This window comes from Onychostruthus taczanowskii, unplaced genomic scaffold (genome assembly GCF_017590055.1).
Source record: "Onychostruthus taczanowskii isolate IOZ18803 unplaced genomic scaffold, ASM1759005v1 scaffold18, whole genome shotgun sequence".
Classification (NCBI taxonomy): Eukaryota; Metazoa; Chordata; class Aves; order Passeriformes; family Passeridae; genus Onychostruthus; species Onychostruthus taczanowskii.
The window spans coordinates 10,307,776-10,325,053 of record NW_024499017.1 but is presented as its reverse complement, the minus strand read 5'-3'; the positions used below and the strand labels follow the sequence as shown (position 1 = coordinate 10,325,053).

Below are 17,278 nucleotides of genomic sequence, written 5' to 3'. Positions count from 1 at the left end.
GGCACTTTTTATCTCATATCCATAATATTTGCAATCTCTATCCTGTGGGGATAAGCAGAGAGCAAGACACAAACAAGAAATGCTAAGGTTTAAATCCAAGGAGCTTAGTTTCATTATTTCTGTTTGATACTTTAGGAAACATGCACAGGCAGAAAGCAACTTGCACAAAAGGCAGAGAGGCTTGGTAGGAATGAGAATTTGGGTCTGCAGGGAAGTTTCCAGCTGGGCTGCTGAGGCTCTGTCACTGCTGTAACAAACACAGCTGAGTGCTGGTGTTGGGAAAAGCAGTGATTTGATAAAGAGAAAAAAAAGCAGCAGCTTCTGCCCAGCCCCTGGCTGGTACAAAGTGCACTGGACAAAATAGCAACACTGGGGCAACTTCATTTCCTTCAGTCTGAGCTGCTGCTGGAGATGGCTTTAAACTTTGTCTACAACATGCTGTCTCTGGGTGTGCTCCTCACCCTTATCTCTCCTTTTTTTTCTCTTGTTCCTTTTCTATCTAGTGCCTGAAATGTGTCCTGAGGGTTTGACAGTTTCTATTTAATCATTTCATCCTTCTGTATGGAAGACTGCTGAGCACCATGCAGTGAAGTTACTACCAGCCTGGAATTTCTGAATATCTGCCTGCCCTCTTATCTGCTCTGGTGCCAGACTCTTGATATCTCACTCCCCTCCACCCCTCACCCTGTGTCTGTAATGGTGTAACAAATAAAAGTTCTAAATAACTCCCTTTGCTGTGGGGAAGGAAAAAAAAAATAAAGGCTGCCAACACAGAGAGGCAGAGACAGATTGTGTCCCAAGGTTTCCTTTTAGCTCTCAGTATACTGAGGGTATGTTCATTAAAACCAGCACTAGATTCCAGAGGGGGACCAGGACCAGAAGACAGCATTTTATTTAGCCCTGGAGGACAAAGTTCAAGTCCCAGCTTGCCACCTTTTGCAACCCACCATTTATTATGAGGCTCTAAAAAAGCCTGGCTATGTTTTCTGCCTTCCACAAAACCTGACTCTTTCAATAAATACATAAATCCTCTAATGTCTGGACACATGTTCAGATAAGACAAAATTTCCAACTTTCAGTTGTCCTACTTTCTCCATAAAACAAAGCAGGGATCAAGCATTGGACAATACACAAGTTAAAAAAAAAAAAAAAAAGAGAATGCTGCCAGTCACTGACTCGGCCATTTTCTCCCCAAATAGGGTTTATAAGTGATTTATTTTTCCATTAGGGATTTGAAGCTTAGCAATTCTCTGAATTATTCAGAATGAATCCAAAGTTCATTTGGGCAATTCTGGGTGAATCAAAACATTTCCAGGTCTCTTTTTTCTTAATATCCCCAAACACTCCAGTTCTGACTGTGTGAGAGGGCATCAAGCAAACTTTGGGCAGGGCAAGGCACAGGCAGAGCAAGGCACATCCCAACATTGCTCCATGGGGAATGTGATAGATGAGTAATGCAATGGTTGGCTCTCACAATTAAAAGGCAAATATCATGTATGTGTGTTAAGAGAAGTTTTATATATTTACAGTTATGTTTTACCCCCCCTTGTGTTGTTATCAGGGGGTGACCTGGGTTTGGGACATTTGGGAGGGTCAGCTCGTTACTATAGCAGATTTAAGGAAGTAAAACTCCACCACTGGACAGAGAAGAGGGAGTCAAGGGACAGAACTTTGGGAGAGGCTAAAGGGTTAAGAGGTGAAGACCTCCATTGTGTGGGTGAGCACATGGTGGGAAAAATCCTTTGCTCCCCCCGTCACCATTTTTTCTCTATTCAGTCTTCTGTTGTGTTTTTGATAAGGTTTTAATAAACCTTTCTAAATTTTTGGAAGTGAGTAGCATTTCTCACAGGAATGTTCCGTTGCTCACCAGCACTGCTCCATGGGGAATGTTCCATTGCTCACCAGCACTGCTCCATGAGGAATGCATGTGGAATTCCTCTTTTTCACTGAGCACTGATTGCATCAGGCTCCAAGGGTGTACAGGCACATGACTATTGAAGGTTAACTATTCCACCTGCCACAGGTTCTTCTGTGCACTCACCTTCAAAAGCCTCTGAGAAATGACAGAAGATTTTTGGGAATATTCCTCTCTGTCAAGACAGACAGAGACCAGTACATCTATCCAAAATCACAAGAGGGAGGAGGCCCATCCAGCAGACTGCAGAAAGCAGTTCCAGCTGGAGTCTGATCTGGAATCCAGTGTGGAATCTGACGGACAGATTTCTGCATGTATGAATATCTGTAGCAGAGAATGATGGGGTTTAGGGTATGTTAGACATGCAGACATCAGGGAAAGCAGCAATGCAGAATCTGCTCCTGCAGGAGATTGTGTGACCATGGCCAAGCTGGCCCGTGATTGAGGAGCCACCTCTGTCCATATTATAGCCATGGCCACCCCTGGATGGAAAGCTGCAGGCTCTGCAGGTCTATTATGCTTCTGGCAGAAGAGGAGGAAAACAGGCCCTTCAGATGCAAATAACAGTTAAATACTAAGTGATATTCCAACAGCCACTGATTATACTCTGGCCATGAAGTTAATTTAGTTAATCACATAGGACGAATCAGATCGGGGAGGCCAGCTGGAATCATCCCCATCTTTAGCAGGAAAGAACTGCACCCCTTCACCAGCAGAATACCAAAAGCTTTTCTGCACACTCCAGATTGGACCTCTAAATAATTTCCATATTCATTCAAAGTATGGTTGGTAACAATCAGAAAGTTTTAGGAGCTACTCTCTGTTCCTAGGCTCCGACTGCCAGTCAGCACATCAGAAATCATTGTTGAGAGCCATTCCCAAACACGTTGGGAATCTGCAATTAGCAACATTAACAATGGGATTTCACAGATGTAGGTTACATAGTTTCAGGAAAGAAATGGCAGTTGCTGGCAGTGGGGAAATACTTAAGAACTACTTATCCCCTAATTAGACAAGGTACTGTTCTCTAAGTACTAAATGCTAAGCACTGCTCCAGCATGTGCTCATCTTAACCCCACAGAATTATGCTGAATTACTGAGGTTCCATCTGAGCATTTCTTAGCCAAGGCTCCTTGCATAAACAGATGGAGCAGTTCTGCTGTTTCCGTGCTGACACATTTAGACTGCAAAAGTACAGGATTAAGTTCAAATTTATCATAAAATCACTTTACATAGGAAGCTGCAGACTTTATGTCCTTCTCAAGTATGACAAACAGAAAGACAACACTGTCTGTGTGGTGTTTAAAATAGGCAAATAGATGAAAAGGTTGGGAAGAAATACTGGTTTAACAGCTACAGAGGAATGGGTGAGGCCAGAGCAGGACAGCCAGCCCCAGACATTTTTATATTCCCTTGAAAGGGGGTGATTCTCGCTAGATGGATTTCCCAGGACACAATAAGGTATCATGTAACTCACAACGGCATTGCAGGCACTAAATCCCACAATAAATGGGTAATCAGCTGGTTAAGGGCTGAATGTCAAAATCCAGAAAGACATGGTGAATGCAGGTTGAGATGATGTGATATTGTCACCTGTGAGGAAAGGCTGCCAAGTGGCAGAATATGCCTGATTTAGACTGGTTTTCTCTCTCTGAAGCAACACAAAGTGGTTGGAACAGAATCCAGGAGTGGGGCCAAAGCAGCCCTGACTTTCAAATGTAGTCTGAAGAGAGATTTCAACACTAGGCATCAAGTAATATTGCTGGAACATTCTGAGGGGAGACTCCCCAGAACCCAAACAGGACGGAAAGACAAAAGGTTGCTGGCAGAGCTTGTCATAATTGTGCAAATACACATCCTGTATTTGCAGGATGTAACTCCTGCTCATGAGACAAGATTTCCTCTAGATTGTAACTTCCATGGAATATTTGACAAGATTTCCCTTACACTGTAGCATCCATAGAATATCTCTCCTCACAGATATGGAAGGGCTGTTTCTCTAAGAAACCAGAATAAATCTTCAGAATGTGATTCTCAGAGAGTCAGATCTTCACACATAAACCAATCCCTTGAAGTTTAGTTCCAGACCTCCTGTCAGAGACGTCTCAAACTCCTCAGTGGTTTTAGTAACTTCTAACCAGAGAATGATGATCTCCATTTTGAAACTGCTCCTAAGGTTTCAAAAAAAACCCATTTGAACATTCTTGCGAATGCACCAGAAGGAGCAAGTCTTGCTAGTCTGAGGCACAGGACAGCCAAGTGCCCAGCTTGCTCCTCAAGTGTAGCTTTCCTACTCTGCATTTGGCAGTCTGTGGTCCTAAACTCACAGCTCCTCCACGTAAGAGATTCCCTCAAGTAGGACTGTGTTGAAATTTAATTTCGTGAAGAAACGGCATATTTAAATAAAATTAAATTCCATTTCAGTGTTCTGATCACTTTCTGCAGTTACACATTCTGGTTCTTTCTCTCCTGCTGGCAATCCATATTCACATGGTGTGCTGCTCAGAGTGCAGAGCAAAACCTTTCCTCAGCCACGGACTTTCAGAAGGTTGTTCAACCTTTCTCCTCAAGATAATTTGTTTTTATAATGGAAGACTTAAGTTATACTAATATCTTGTTGGGAATATAATGAGAATGCTGGCAATTGAATGTCTAAATACCAAATTGAGACAGCAGATCAGTCATTTTTATCAAAATTTCTTTATACTTCTGTGAAATTATAGGTCTGGAAAGGTACCAGGCTTAATTGCCTAGTGAGCCACTGCCCTGCCTGCCTCTCTCCTAAATGCCAGGACACAGAAGTGAAGCTATCTCACATCTCTTTTTGTTACTTGCAAGGGTGTGAAGTAAATAATTCAATTTATAATAATTCAATTTATAAAAATTCCATTCAATTTCTGAAGTGTTTTATCCCCCTAAGGATGAGGTTTGTTTTACACTGAAATTCAGGAGAGGGAAAGAAAGGACAAAATATTCAATGGACAGCACAGAACAAAAATCACCAGGTATAGAGACAGAGTGTCAATGTGTGTCACTGTGTGCAGATGTTTAAGCAGTTTACCACCTAACAATAACAGATAAGCAGACCAATATGAAAATTTAAATTACACAGAATTCATTCCCGTGTACTTAGACTTGGAGTGAAATGTGAAGGTTCTGTAAATTCTAAATTACACATTTAAACCATGATTTTCCATTTTTAGTTGTGGCCAAACTGTGATTACCTGGCATAACATACATTGGAAGAAGCAGGCAATTTTCATACTTGGACTCTTTCATTTGAATAAAGTCTTTATGAATGTTTAGCATCCACACCTGAAGATGCAATACATCTTCCACAACCTGGGAAATCTACATCACAAATTAAACCAAGAGCAAAAACGTTACAGCAATATCTGCATTGAAGACTGATTTTGATCTCTGCTAACAGATTAAAATTGCCTACAATCCTAGGTGACACATGTAAATATTTAGCAGCACATCTCCTTGGTCTTCTTTTTTTTTTAATCTTTGTTATTTATCTTACCTTTAATGCACCACGTTTTTCATTTGCTTCAAGAATAAAGATTTCTGCCATGTCTTCAGCGTGCTCCGACCGTGCATGGACAAACAAGGCTTTGCCAGCTTCTGATACATTCTTGAGTGCAACCAAATTCCCATCGAGTTCCACTGTAAAGTTTGGGTTAGAAATTTCAAAGTTCAATTTGTTATTCCCCTTGCAGTCATCAAATTTCACTGGGGGTGAAAAGAAAAAAGGAAAAAAAGGAAAAAACACATTGTAAGTATCCACTTTAGAACACAAGCTTCTGATATCTCTGTGTTATTAGCTTGTCTACAGATTTGGGAAGAAATGTCTCTCAAAAGAAAAAAAAACTTGGAAAGAAATTCCATTTTTTTTAATTCTTCTTCATAAAGAAATGTATGAATATGTACTTTCAGAAAGATGCAGAGGCTTTGACCAGTCTAACTGGGTAGCAGACAAATAAAACACTCTGGACATGAGCCTTTTGTGATCACTCCAACCAAATGCACACCCAGTTCCACAAACGGAGCAGGGGCAACAGAGACCTCATTGTGCTCCTCATCACAGCCCAGGATCTCCAAAGGCTCTTCTGTGGCAAAGTGCTTTCAGGTATTCAGTAAATCTATAGGCTCAGCACTGATTGTTTACAGAATACTCAGCCCCAGGCAACTGCAAAAGTTTTATAAAACTGAAAAACTGAACTCTAATATTTCTTACTGCCAGGATTGTCACACAGTCCATGAGCTCCTCTGTATCTAAGGATTGTGAGAACTTTTAATTGAACAGTAGCTGTCAACAATCCTGTTTCACTTTACATGGAAAGTTTAAAATATTTAGGAAAGCTGGTATAACAAGGAAAATGTCTCTAAAGCACAAAGAATTGAGCCTTTGCCTCAGATTTCTTCTCTGATTCATTTTGCACACAATACTGGATAAAATATTAGTGATTTAACTACCAGCTATATCAGTAAGAGATCTTCACCACAAACTTGCAATTGCTAAATGAACTTTCAGGTTTTGACATCTCTGAACAATATATTTGCATGTGAAAGGTTTTTCTGCAGACAACATGTTTTGTATTCCCTGCCTTCTCCTGGAGTTACTGCTGCTGCAGACTTGTCACTTACCTGCATGCTCTCACTATTTTTATTTTACATTTCACTTCAACTGGATCTTTAAAAACTGCATTACAATTTTAGAAAAAAACTACAGTGATACCAGCTACATAAAATCAACAACAATGGAGTTTTGCTACAAAATAAAACACTTGGCATAATTGTTTAAATTCACTGTATACACTTCTTGTATTGGGGCATTGTTTTTAAAAGGAAGAGAAACAATCCCAGAGTCTCTCGTGGCCAATCCCTAAACTCCTCCTGACTGTGGAATCTCTATAACTGTTCCTAAAGCACAAGAATAGTCTCATGGTGGGTGGCCACTCAACTCTCCTGGCAAGTTACACAGAAATCCTCTTCATCAAATTCTCTATTTCTCTCCAGGCAGAACAACATGAAGAAAGGGCTGCCAGAGGACCTCATGGAGATCCTTCCTTTCTGGCATTCACTGGGATTCAATCCCAAAGCAGAACACCACATGGAAAAAGCGCCATTGCTGGTTCCAGAATTTACAACTTCATTTTATGATGAATATTGATGAGATGGGTTAGATTAACAATTAAACAATGCCAAAATCTCAAGCACTGGAACAGAATAAGGCACAAAAGGAGATGTGGGGCACTATTTACCAAAGCAAGAGTGGAGGGCTGGCCTTGGGCTGCTCCCAACCTCCCACCCAGCCACCCTCTCACTACCCCACCTCAGCAGAACTGGGGAGAAAGATGGAAAAGATTAATACAGGGAGGTCACTCACTAATTACCATCACTGGCCAAACAGAAACGACTTGGGGAAAATGAATTTAATTGCCAATTAGGACGGACGTGGATGCTGAGAACAAGACAAAATTAAAACCACCCCATGAAGCCGTGACCCTGTGAATTCACAGCAGACAATTCCCTTCCCGAGGAGAGCCCAAACTCTCTGACAGACACCATGGGCTCTGGCAGAAAATCTCCCCCAGCAGCTGAAGGATCTGCTGCTGCACACGGCTTCAGCTCAATTACATGTTTTTAACTACAAACTGCTCCCATTTCCTCCACTTTACTGTAGGGCAAGAGAACTATCCTTGGATTCACAGCAGGACAGAAAACCAGAATTTCATCAGCTCATTTGGTGTTTCATTGAATTTTGCTGAAAGCAAGAGGGATTATAAATAAAAAAAGAAACAAAACCTCTTTCCCCTCAGACACTGCAGTCTCTGCAGACAAACCTATCTCAGGCTGTCAGGTGGCAGATCCTGCTTGCAAAGTCTTGTACTGAAGGAGAACCAGGAAAGAAAGCCACTGAATTTGGGAGCAGCAGCAGCTTAAAGCAATTTCAGAATGCTCAGAGTGTGCTGGTGCCCACATTCCCAGGCTGGGAACTGCTTCCAGGAAGGATCTTGTGCCCACAGCAGGGTTTTTGATGGGAGGCTCCCTGAGCAAGGCCTTCCTGGAGAACAACCACCCTTTGCAGTTGAAGTTGGGTTTATGACAGGTGTTTTAATAGACACACTTCAATTTCCTAAAGCTACCAACCAAAAAAATGCAATATTTTCCTGTCACTACAAATGTGGGAAGTCGAAATTCTCTGTACAATCCACTGTATAGATACTGCTTAAATTGCTGCTTTTGTGAATTACAAGTCTCTTATTTTTTAGCCCTAAAAAACCACTAAACCCAACTAAATAGTTTTTAAAAACCCAACCAAACAAGGTTTAGGAACTTGTATTGGTGGCATCTCTTCCCACTGCAGAGGGTTTGGGCCTGCATGACCCTTAGGGTCACTTCCAACCCAAGCTAATCTGTGACTCTCTGAATAAATATGTGCTTTTCATAATCAAAAACTGCTACTGATTAACTATTAATAGCTTACAACTGGAAAAAAATAGCATTGGCCTCTGAGAAATTATATCAGGAATAAAAAGTTAAAAGAAAAAAATTTAAAAGCCGAAGATAACTATAATAAAATAATCCCTTAAAATCCGATGTTATGATTCAGAGCTGTAGCATCACCCAGCCGAACACTCCAGGTGCCTTTCAAGAAAAGGACAAACTGGGCTGTGTTTCTAAAGCAGGGAGGAGCTGCCTGGGGGTGCACTGCTCCCCCCTCTCGGCTCAGTGCTCACAAACCCTGGGATTCCTGCATCGCTGCCATCTGCATGCTCTGGGGAAGTTCAAAGGCCACATGCAGGTTTGGCACATGGAATCAGGAGAAGTACTTGAATCTATTCCGTATTCCCTTGCAGGTACGAATCTGACACTTTTAAACCTTTTATGCTTTACTGTCTATTCATCTTGCTTTATCAAATCCTGCAACTTTTTCCAAAAAGGGCTGAGGCTGAGTTGTTTGAAAGTGGGAAACTGGGGTGTTTTTTTACCATATCTCACCCAAAAGCTCTGATGCTTTCAATTCCCAGTCCTACCACAGAACTGGGAGTATTTGGTGAGGTTAATAGCAAGAAGAAGGAAAGAAATTCAAAAGGCTCTGAGAAGTACTGACACGTAGGAGAAAAATTAGACATGGGAGCAGATGAAGTGATCATAGGGATAGAGAACACTGGAGATTATCTGGCTTCAGGGCCAACAGGGGTGAAACTGAAACCTATTGTTGAAAGAGTTGAGGGGAACTGGCACCTTAGATAAAATCCCTAGTCAAATGTGGACCTTATCAGCATGGTGTTGTGTCCTGGACTGGGCTGGCCAGGGAACATCAGCTGAGATTGAATTGCATCCCCACGATGCTCCTCACTAGGAATGTTTGATTCCTTAAACTCATGTGGCTTCTGGGGAAGAGCCAGTGCAATACCCCAAATTTGCAGTACTTGAGCTGCCCCTGGCAAGCTCCAGGAGGAGCTACACAGTCCATGGGGCTGGCCTGGCACTGACCACACTGACCTTCCCTGCCAGGCACTCAGCTTCAGCTTCATCAGCTCCCGCAGATTTCCCATCCATGGCATTACATCTATCTCCTAACCAAACCTGTACATTATAAATGCCCATTAAATACAAGGGAAATAGAATTTTTAGTTCTTATTCTCTGGTGAAAAAATCTTGCTCTGTACATAAAGCCAGTGTAGAAATCCCTGTGTAACAACTCTAAAGTGTGATTAATTAATTACTTCTTTTGTCCCCCAAGTACCAACCAGTGTAACAAGAAATGAGGCAGAAGTTGTGGATATCAGCTGTGCAAAGTGTCAGCCTGAGCTGCAAAGGTGCTCTCTGAATATCCAACACTTTGCTGCTTGGCAGCCCTGCTAACATATGGTCTGTGTGATGATGTTTGTGATGTTCATGCATTTGTCACAGAAATGAGGTGTGAGGAAAGCCCTGAGATGGATAATTGACATTTTTCCCACTACCCACATGCATTATAACAGGTTGGGTGAGTGGCAGCCTGATGAGAGGGGCCACACACTCCAAAAGTTCCCATGTTCTCCTGCACTCACTCTGTATTAGAGCTTAAGGAGTTTAACTGGATTTTAAACCCCTCAGAGCAAAGGCCACCTGTTCACCCTGTGTCTGTACAGCATTTGCAACAAAATGATTCGTGTTTGGTGCTCAGGTTGCTACAAAAGTGCAAAAAATGAATAATAGCAACAGTTCAGCTCTAGCCCCAAAATAAAATGTTGGTAATGCTGCAGCAGGCATGACGAGTGAATGTCTCACTGACAAGAATTCAATGGGCGATTAAAACAGTGATCTAATATTTATACGAAGGTGGAGTTCTTCATTTATTGACGCATCTATGACTCTTTTGATGTTCCTAGTCATGCTCCAGCTGCCAAATGAACATCTTTATTGTGCCTAATATGCCACATGCTATGAGACAGGCTCCAAAACTCCATGCAAGCAAACTGAAAACACTGCCAAGCAGCTCCCAGTGAAAAACATGAGTGTCACTCATCGCCCTCTGTTCATTTCTCAGCCTCCTGTGTTAGACTTTTACTCATTTTTGTACAATTCACATGTGAATTGTACAGAATATTTCTTTCCACCGAGAAATATTTGTTATTAGCAATACCTACAGGGATCCCAAGGATTTAATCACTGACTTTGAGCTTATTATCACTAAAAGACCTGGTGGAAAAACTTGTGCAGGATCCCAAGTCCATTAGTGCAATGATGGGAAAAGTTGTAACTGGAATATTAACCTTTATAGATCTCAGCAAGGAAACTCATATTCCTGGGATTCTTCCTTTCAGTGCATTCCATTTTCCCTGTTATGATATATCATAAATGTGAGGTTTCTACACCACTGTGATATTTATGATAATGACCCACAGATGTTTTAAAGGATACCATTTTAAAACATTGAAAGGTTAGCAGTTGTAATTCTTGTAAACTAAAGTAAAAGAAAACAAGCTGAAATAGGTTTGTATTCAAAAGCATATGTTGGTCTGATATATTCCACTTCCAAAGTAATTTTTTTTCTGAGTTTAATTCACAGAAGTTTAATTTGTTTTGAACAGAAATACTGAATCCATAATTTTCTCTCTGGTGAAATCTCCACAGAGGTATTCTGAATAAATAAATACACATATTTATCTATAAGCTCACTAAAACTAACTCTGTACATCTCTGTGTACAGGTATCCATATTTTTCTGTTAGCTGATCATAACAAGAAACAAAATGACTCCTGAATGAGGAAATTTCACATTGAAAATACAGACTTAATTGCTCTATCAATAAATATTAGGATACTTTTTGTAAATATAACCTAGTCTTGCTTGAATCCGTGGGAATTACAGCATCAAAGCAATTTTATCCTGTGCATTTTTTTCCTTCTCCTTTCTAGCAAATAACTTTGGATCATATTGAAACGACAAGTCAGAAGGTGTACCTGTGAGAGGTCTGGAGGTGCAAGAAAAGCACATTACAGCTGCACAAAGGCAACTTAACTTGCCAGCCCAGCAGGGATCCCCCAGCTCTGCTCAACGACAAACAGGGAAGTCAGAGAGGCTGAGCTTCATTAACCACGGAGAAAAGTGATGGCTGAGGCAAATGGAAATGCTGCTGAGTGCTGTGGCTGTGTATAAAAATTCATAAAGCACCGTGACCTGGCGAGGCTCTTGTTAGCAACGAGCAGTGAGTGAGAAAAGGGACAGGGGCTGGGGAGGGGAAGGGGCTCACAGCTCTGGGACAGGCTCTCAGCACCTCCAGCTGCGCAAACACCAAGTGCAACGAGGCTCCAAGGGCTGGCTTTTCCTGCCAGTGTGGGGAGGATAAAGTCCAGGATAAAATCCACCTGGAACCAACACATCTGGGCTACCTGAATCCATTACCCAGAACAAGAGAGGAAGCTGCCACAACAGCTACCAGCACAGGAGCTGGGAAACAAAACAAATCCTGCCTTTCAAGCCAACAAAAAGGTCCACTAGGAGAAACAGCTTCTTTCCCTGCCTTTGAGGTGTCTTCAAAACCACCTCTTGAACACGAGTTCTGGCAGTGAGCCCATAGCCTGAGTGCTTCTGCTGGTTTTCTGAAAAAATACCTGAACAGCAGAAGGAAAAATGTTGCCCCATGAAAATTTGAGGGCAGAATAATTTCCAGACAAGACACTGTCAACAGTTAATTCAGACAGGTTGCTCCTGAAGTTATGATATTATCATTATTTTATATCTAAAAGTGCTGCAGAAATAATGATTTCACAGATTAGAAACTTACTAGTGTGCCTGAAGTATTTACACAAAAAAACTTACTGAACATTTAATAAAATGAACAAAATGAGTTTTATGAAAACCCTTTTTCAAGGTTTTTATACAGCTTAATGCTACCCTAACTCTGCAGTAGAATTGCTACAGAACAATTTTTTTAACAAATCCAACAAGCAACAGTGGGTTATTATCTTGCACTGCATGTTTATGATTTTCTTGCATTTATATAATTTCTTTATGTGCCCCTGAAGTAAATTACAGTGATGACTTATTTAGTATCCAGAGAGTCAGAAATTGAGGGAACATGAACAACAGTGAAATGTTCATCACAACATAACAAGAATTGCTTGAGACAAACACACATTTGTATTTGACTTCTTTGGAAGAACAAGTACTAAGAAACAGACTGCATCCCTGAGCACACTTTTCAAGTCTGAAAAAACAAACTGATTAGCTAAACTGGCAAACATCCCTGTGTGGTTTATGGGTGATGATTAGATTTGTACAGAGCCCTGTTATGATACAAAAATTAGGCCAGCAGTTCATCCGCCGGGCACAGGGTGTTCATTCCTGCCCTTTGGAGAACACCCTTTCCTCTGGAGAAATGGTGCCTATTAATAGCCACAGCTTTCTCTGTGCTGTCAGAATTCATTGCACTTATCACAGATAGGAGATAAGCTCCCTTAGATGGTGGAAGACAAGGGATTTCACCCAGAGGCCAGCTGCAGCCAAGGAAAGGTGTGATGTTCTCACAAAAGGGCAGTACTGCGCTCTCTCCTGGGGCATTCACATTCCCTGGAAAAATCCCTTTGCCCAGGATTTTTCTCCTGGGAAGATGAGAAGCCTCAGAGAAAAAAGGAAAACAATTCTTATCTCATTTGCTTCTCCTGTGTTTTGCTGCTTTGGAATGTGCTTACCCTCAGGTAATTGTTCCATTGGATTCTGCTGTGAGCTGTTTTCACTCTTTGGCCAATCAGGGCCAAGTTGTGTCGGAACTCTGGAGAGAATCACGAGTTTTCATTACTATCTTTTTAGCATTTTCTGAAAGTATCATTTATGTATTCTTTAGTATAGTTAGTATAGTATTCTTTAATATAATATAGTATCATAAAATAATAAATTAACCTTCTGAGAAGTTTCATCATTCATCAGTCAGATTCATCATTCCTCCCTGCCATGAGGGTCCCTGCAAATAAAGCACTCTCCTGCATATTCTCTACCACCAACAGTCATAGCAGAGCTGGAAAACTGCTAAAAACCTGAAATTCTGCAGCACAGATCACCTGAGTGGTAAGTGATACCTGACTGAAGGCTTCCTCTTGGGTGATGGGTTTGATGTATGCTTCCAGAGCCAGTGGCTCCATCCACACTGAAAACCCCAGCTCAGCCATGCCCTGCTGAGCCCCTCTCCTCACCTTCTGCCCTACCCAACACTGGACTCTGGCATCTTTCACATCTCACTGAGCTCTGCTTCTCTGCTCCTGGCACATCACAACACCACTTGGCTTGATCTGAGTATCACATCTGGTGCCCTGAGCTAGAAGTGATCAACCCTGCTCTGAAAATAGAGGCCTCACAAACTGTATCATCTCAGGTCTGGAGCAAAATGTCCTTTCCCTGCAGCACTGGGTTTGCTGTTTGGGATTCCAGCAGGTGCTTGCACAGAGCACAGGTGAGCAAGACAGCTCCATCAGCACCAAGCTCAAGGATTCCTGACTTTTTCCATGCCACAGCTACTTCTTGACTTTTCCCACCAGGCTCCCTCTTTCCTTTCTGCTAGAAAGGAAGTTTCCTCAGCAGCATCTCGCGCTCTTCAACAAATTTATTCTGCCAACAGGGCTCCATCAGCTGTCTGTGACTGCTTGAAATTATAGGAACACACAACCTCTACAATCAAAACTGAAGGCATTCCCTCCTCCTTCCCCATCAGACTTTATCAGCTCACATTACACGATCTCGTCACACATCATTTTGCTGCCCATTGTCTTATTTAGGTCAAAAATTTAATCAGGTGGAAGGAGCTGTAATGAGTTGTTCTCAGTTGGAAGTTATCTTGACTTATTCATTACAACACAGAGGTGTTATTGACCGATCTCCTGGGTCAGTGGCTGCATTATAAGGCACAAAAATACTGTAGCTGCTGTTCTAAACCCTAGAGAAAAATTACTGTTTCAAAACAATATTATGTCAGGGAGTGTGTCTGAAGGAAAAAAAAAAAACCAAAACCTTCAGAAGTTATATCACAGTCATTGATCTTCTGAGCACAACACAGAGTTCAGTTTAACTGGAGCTGTTTTCTCTTTGTAAATGCAGGGGACACAAACTGACACCACATTTGTGGAGCCCCAGTCTCAAAGGAGCTGTCACATCTGGGGAAGAAAGTGACATTTCCCTGTTAATGCTGCATCGATTCTGAGCAGCCCAAATAACCCCAGAGCCAGCAGTGATATGTAGAAAACATGCTTTTTAACTTTGCTGGTTTCGGTGAAAGAGTTTCCCATTGCAATGCAAATGATCAATAATTTTCCATTTTAGCAGATTTACACAACATTCTGCTAAGATCCCCAGGAGAATATAAGATGAAATCAGCTTTAGATTCCTACAATGTCTTCACTGGCTGGGTCTGAGACACAAGCAGACAGAATCAAAGACATTCAGATGCATCCAATATGTTTGTGGCCCTGCAGATTGCTGTGAGGAGTTTGTCAATATGAAATTAATTGTGTCTGTAGAGGAAGGAGAAGGGACAGAAGTCTGAGTTTGCACAAAAATTCCCAGGGGGATATAATGGATTATTTCCTTTGAATGCTGCCTGAATAAAGCTTGGAGAGGCAGTGTGCTACTGACCATGAATTTCCTAGTCTTCTGCACAGGTGCACATCTGATCTTTGTGCAGTCACCCTAAGTGCTAAAGAACCCAAATTTCTTGATATATGTAATTTATGGAAAACTAATCAGTGGAGATTGAATTTAGGAAGAAAAAAAAACCCAAAACAGTGTCCCAGGCATTTTAACTGTATAAAAAAAAGGCTGCCAGCAGTTGTCAAAAAGTAACAACAAGCAATCACTCACAAGAAACACCTATAGTGAAACCAGCCCAGAAAGTACCTTATTTACACCAGTATGTGTTTCAAATATTTCCAAAGCCACAAATTTATTTAGTAGAGGTTTTTCATTAACTAGACAATTAGTCAAAGGTCATGGGGATATTTTCCCTCAAGTTGACAATTAAAACTGTTTATCTTCAAGGTCAGTTTGTTATAATTACAGTGATCTGTCATTTCTTAATGTAATCTGTCAAAACTTCTTCAATTTTTTTTTATTTTTTACAGGCACGAGGTTCTGTCAGCACTCAGTTATTTTACTATGAGTGTTAAGCTAATCTAAGAAAAATTATGATATTCTCTTGGATGATGGAAGATTCACTGAGTTACACACACATTTCCATTTGCCTGAGGTTGGGCCATTAGTAAGAAAGGTGAATAAATGATAGAAGTGAAATATGGAGCCTCACTGGAGGAATGGAAACTTTGTCTGCTCCTACAGTGGCAAGTTCAAACAATTCAGTGATTTGAGGCTGGAAGAAATTACTATTGCTGTAAAAAATATCTTTTGTTCTATACCAAATCCATGGCAGCTACTCATAGCCTTATACACTTGCTTTTATCAGAGATGGAAGAAAAAATATTGCTTGAGATATCTCTCCTGCTGTGGCAGTAACTTGGAGACAAGAAGTCAAAGGGCAGGAGCTTTTCATTAAATAAGGCATCACTGCAAAGTGCTTTTTTGCGCATTACCCACAGTTGCTGTGCGAGGCAATATTGCCTCCACCTCCTCAGTCTTGGGTCTTGGTTTCACCTTCTGTGCAGAATGACAACTAATCTGTAACTCAGCTCACTGCTTCCTCACCTCGACACTCCAACAGAACACAAACTTTTGGTGGGTACACGCTAGGAAACGTTAAAAACCCCAAATACATGGACATCTACATAGAGCTGCCCTTCTTCTGGAGTGATAATAATTATGGAATTATAATAATGTTTCCTTAAAAGATGTCCCCAGGAATAAAGCCTTAAACTTGTGCCCTGTGAAATAATTTCCAAACAGCACTCAGTGGTAGGAGTTTGTTTCAGAAATAGAGGATGACGCACCATTTACAATACATAAAAGGAAATGAGAGTGAGTAATAAATCCACTGTGCAATATTTTCCTTTCAAAATGGATACTGTAGGTTGCTGGCCTATTTTCCCAGCTGCTGAATGAGTAATGCCATGCCTGAAAATCTGCTCAAACCATTTATTCTATAGATTGTTCAGCTTTCCCAGTGAAAAAGCAAAACAAAGGCCCTCCCAGTTCCAGGGGAAATCTTGTTTCTCATATTTCCCTCAATGAACCTGACAGAGAAATAACAATTCCTCTTAGTGGTTTTACCAAGTTCTCTCAAGAGAGTTCCCTCAGACTTTTTTTAAGAGTCACGTGAAGAAAGTTGATTTCTCCAGACTGATCTGATAAATGTGCAGATAACTGACCTACACTCCTTTTGAGCCCTCAGTCTAAAAGTCAGGTTGAGAAAACTAAGCTCTAACAGTTTCCTAATAGCTTTTCAGAGGGTCTTCAGAATCTAAACTGCATTTCGTTTTTCACACTGAGTTGGTAGTTAAGCTTTTGTTTTACTGAAGTAACAATCCAATTCCAACAGACATAATTCCATAAGCCACACAAAAATCAACCTGCTAAAATACAACATTTCTGAGAATGACAAGGAAAGCCACTTCTCAGAACTGTGCTGGATTTTAAACTTAAACTTATTGTCATCTCTTTCAAACAATATCAGTGCTTGGCTAACAGTTACAGAACCAAATAACCTTGGTTTGAATTTTGACTCTCACTCTAAGATTAGACAAGTTGCACTGCTGAGAACAATGTAATTAAAATTGCACCATGTAATCTTGCTCTGCACAGTCATTCCCAGAACAGTTTCTATTCACATCAAACACAGGCTTTTATACTTTAAAGAAAGACAGGCTTTGGTATCTTCCACAAAAGAACTGACCTGAGGGAAAGTATTTTCTGTCAGTCAGGATCGTT

General features: G+C 41.1%; 1 protein-coding gene across 2 annotated transcripts in view; it reads right to left on the bottom strand.

The window, feature by feature from the left end:
• Positions 1-17,278, bottom strand: part of CDH13 (cadherin 13) — a 433,407-nt gene that overhangs the window by 273,760 nt on the left and 142,369 nt on the right. For both annotated transcript variants that reach the window (XM_041400548.1, XM_041400547.1), the window contains exon 3: positions 5,442-5,650. In XM_041400548.1, coding sequence (XP_041256482.1) covers positions 5,442-5,650 — 209 coding nt within the window. The remainder of the gene's footprint in view (positions 1-5,441; positions 5,651-17,278) is intronic.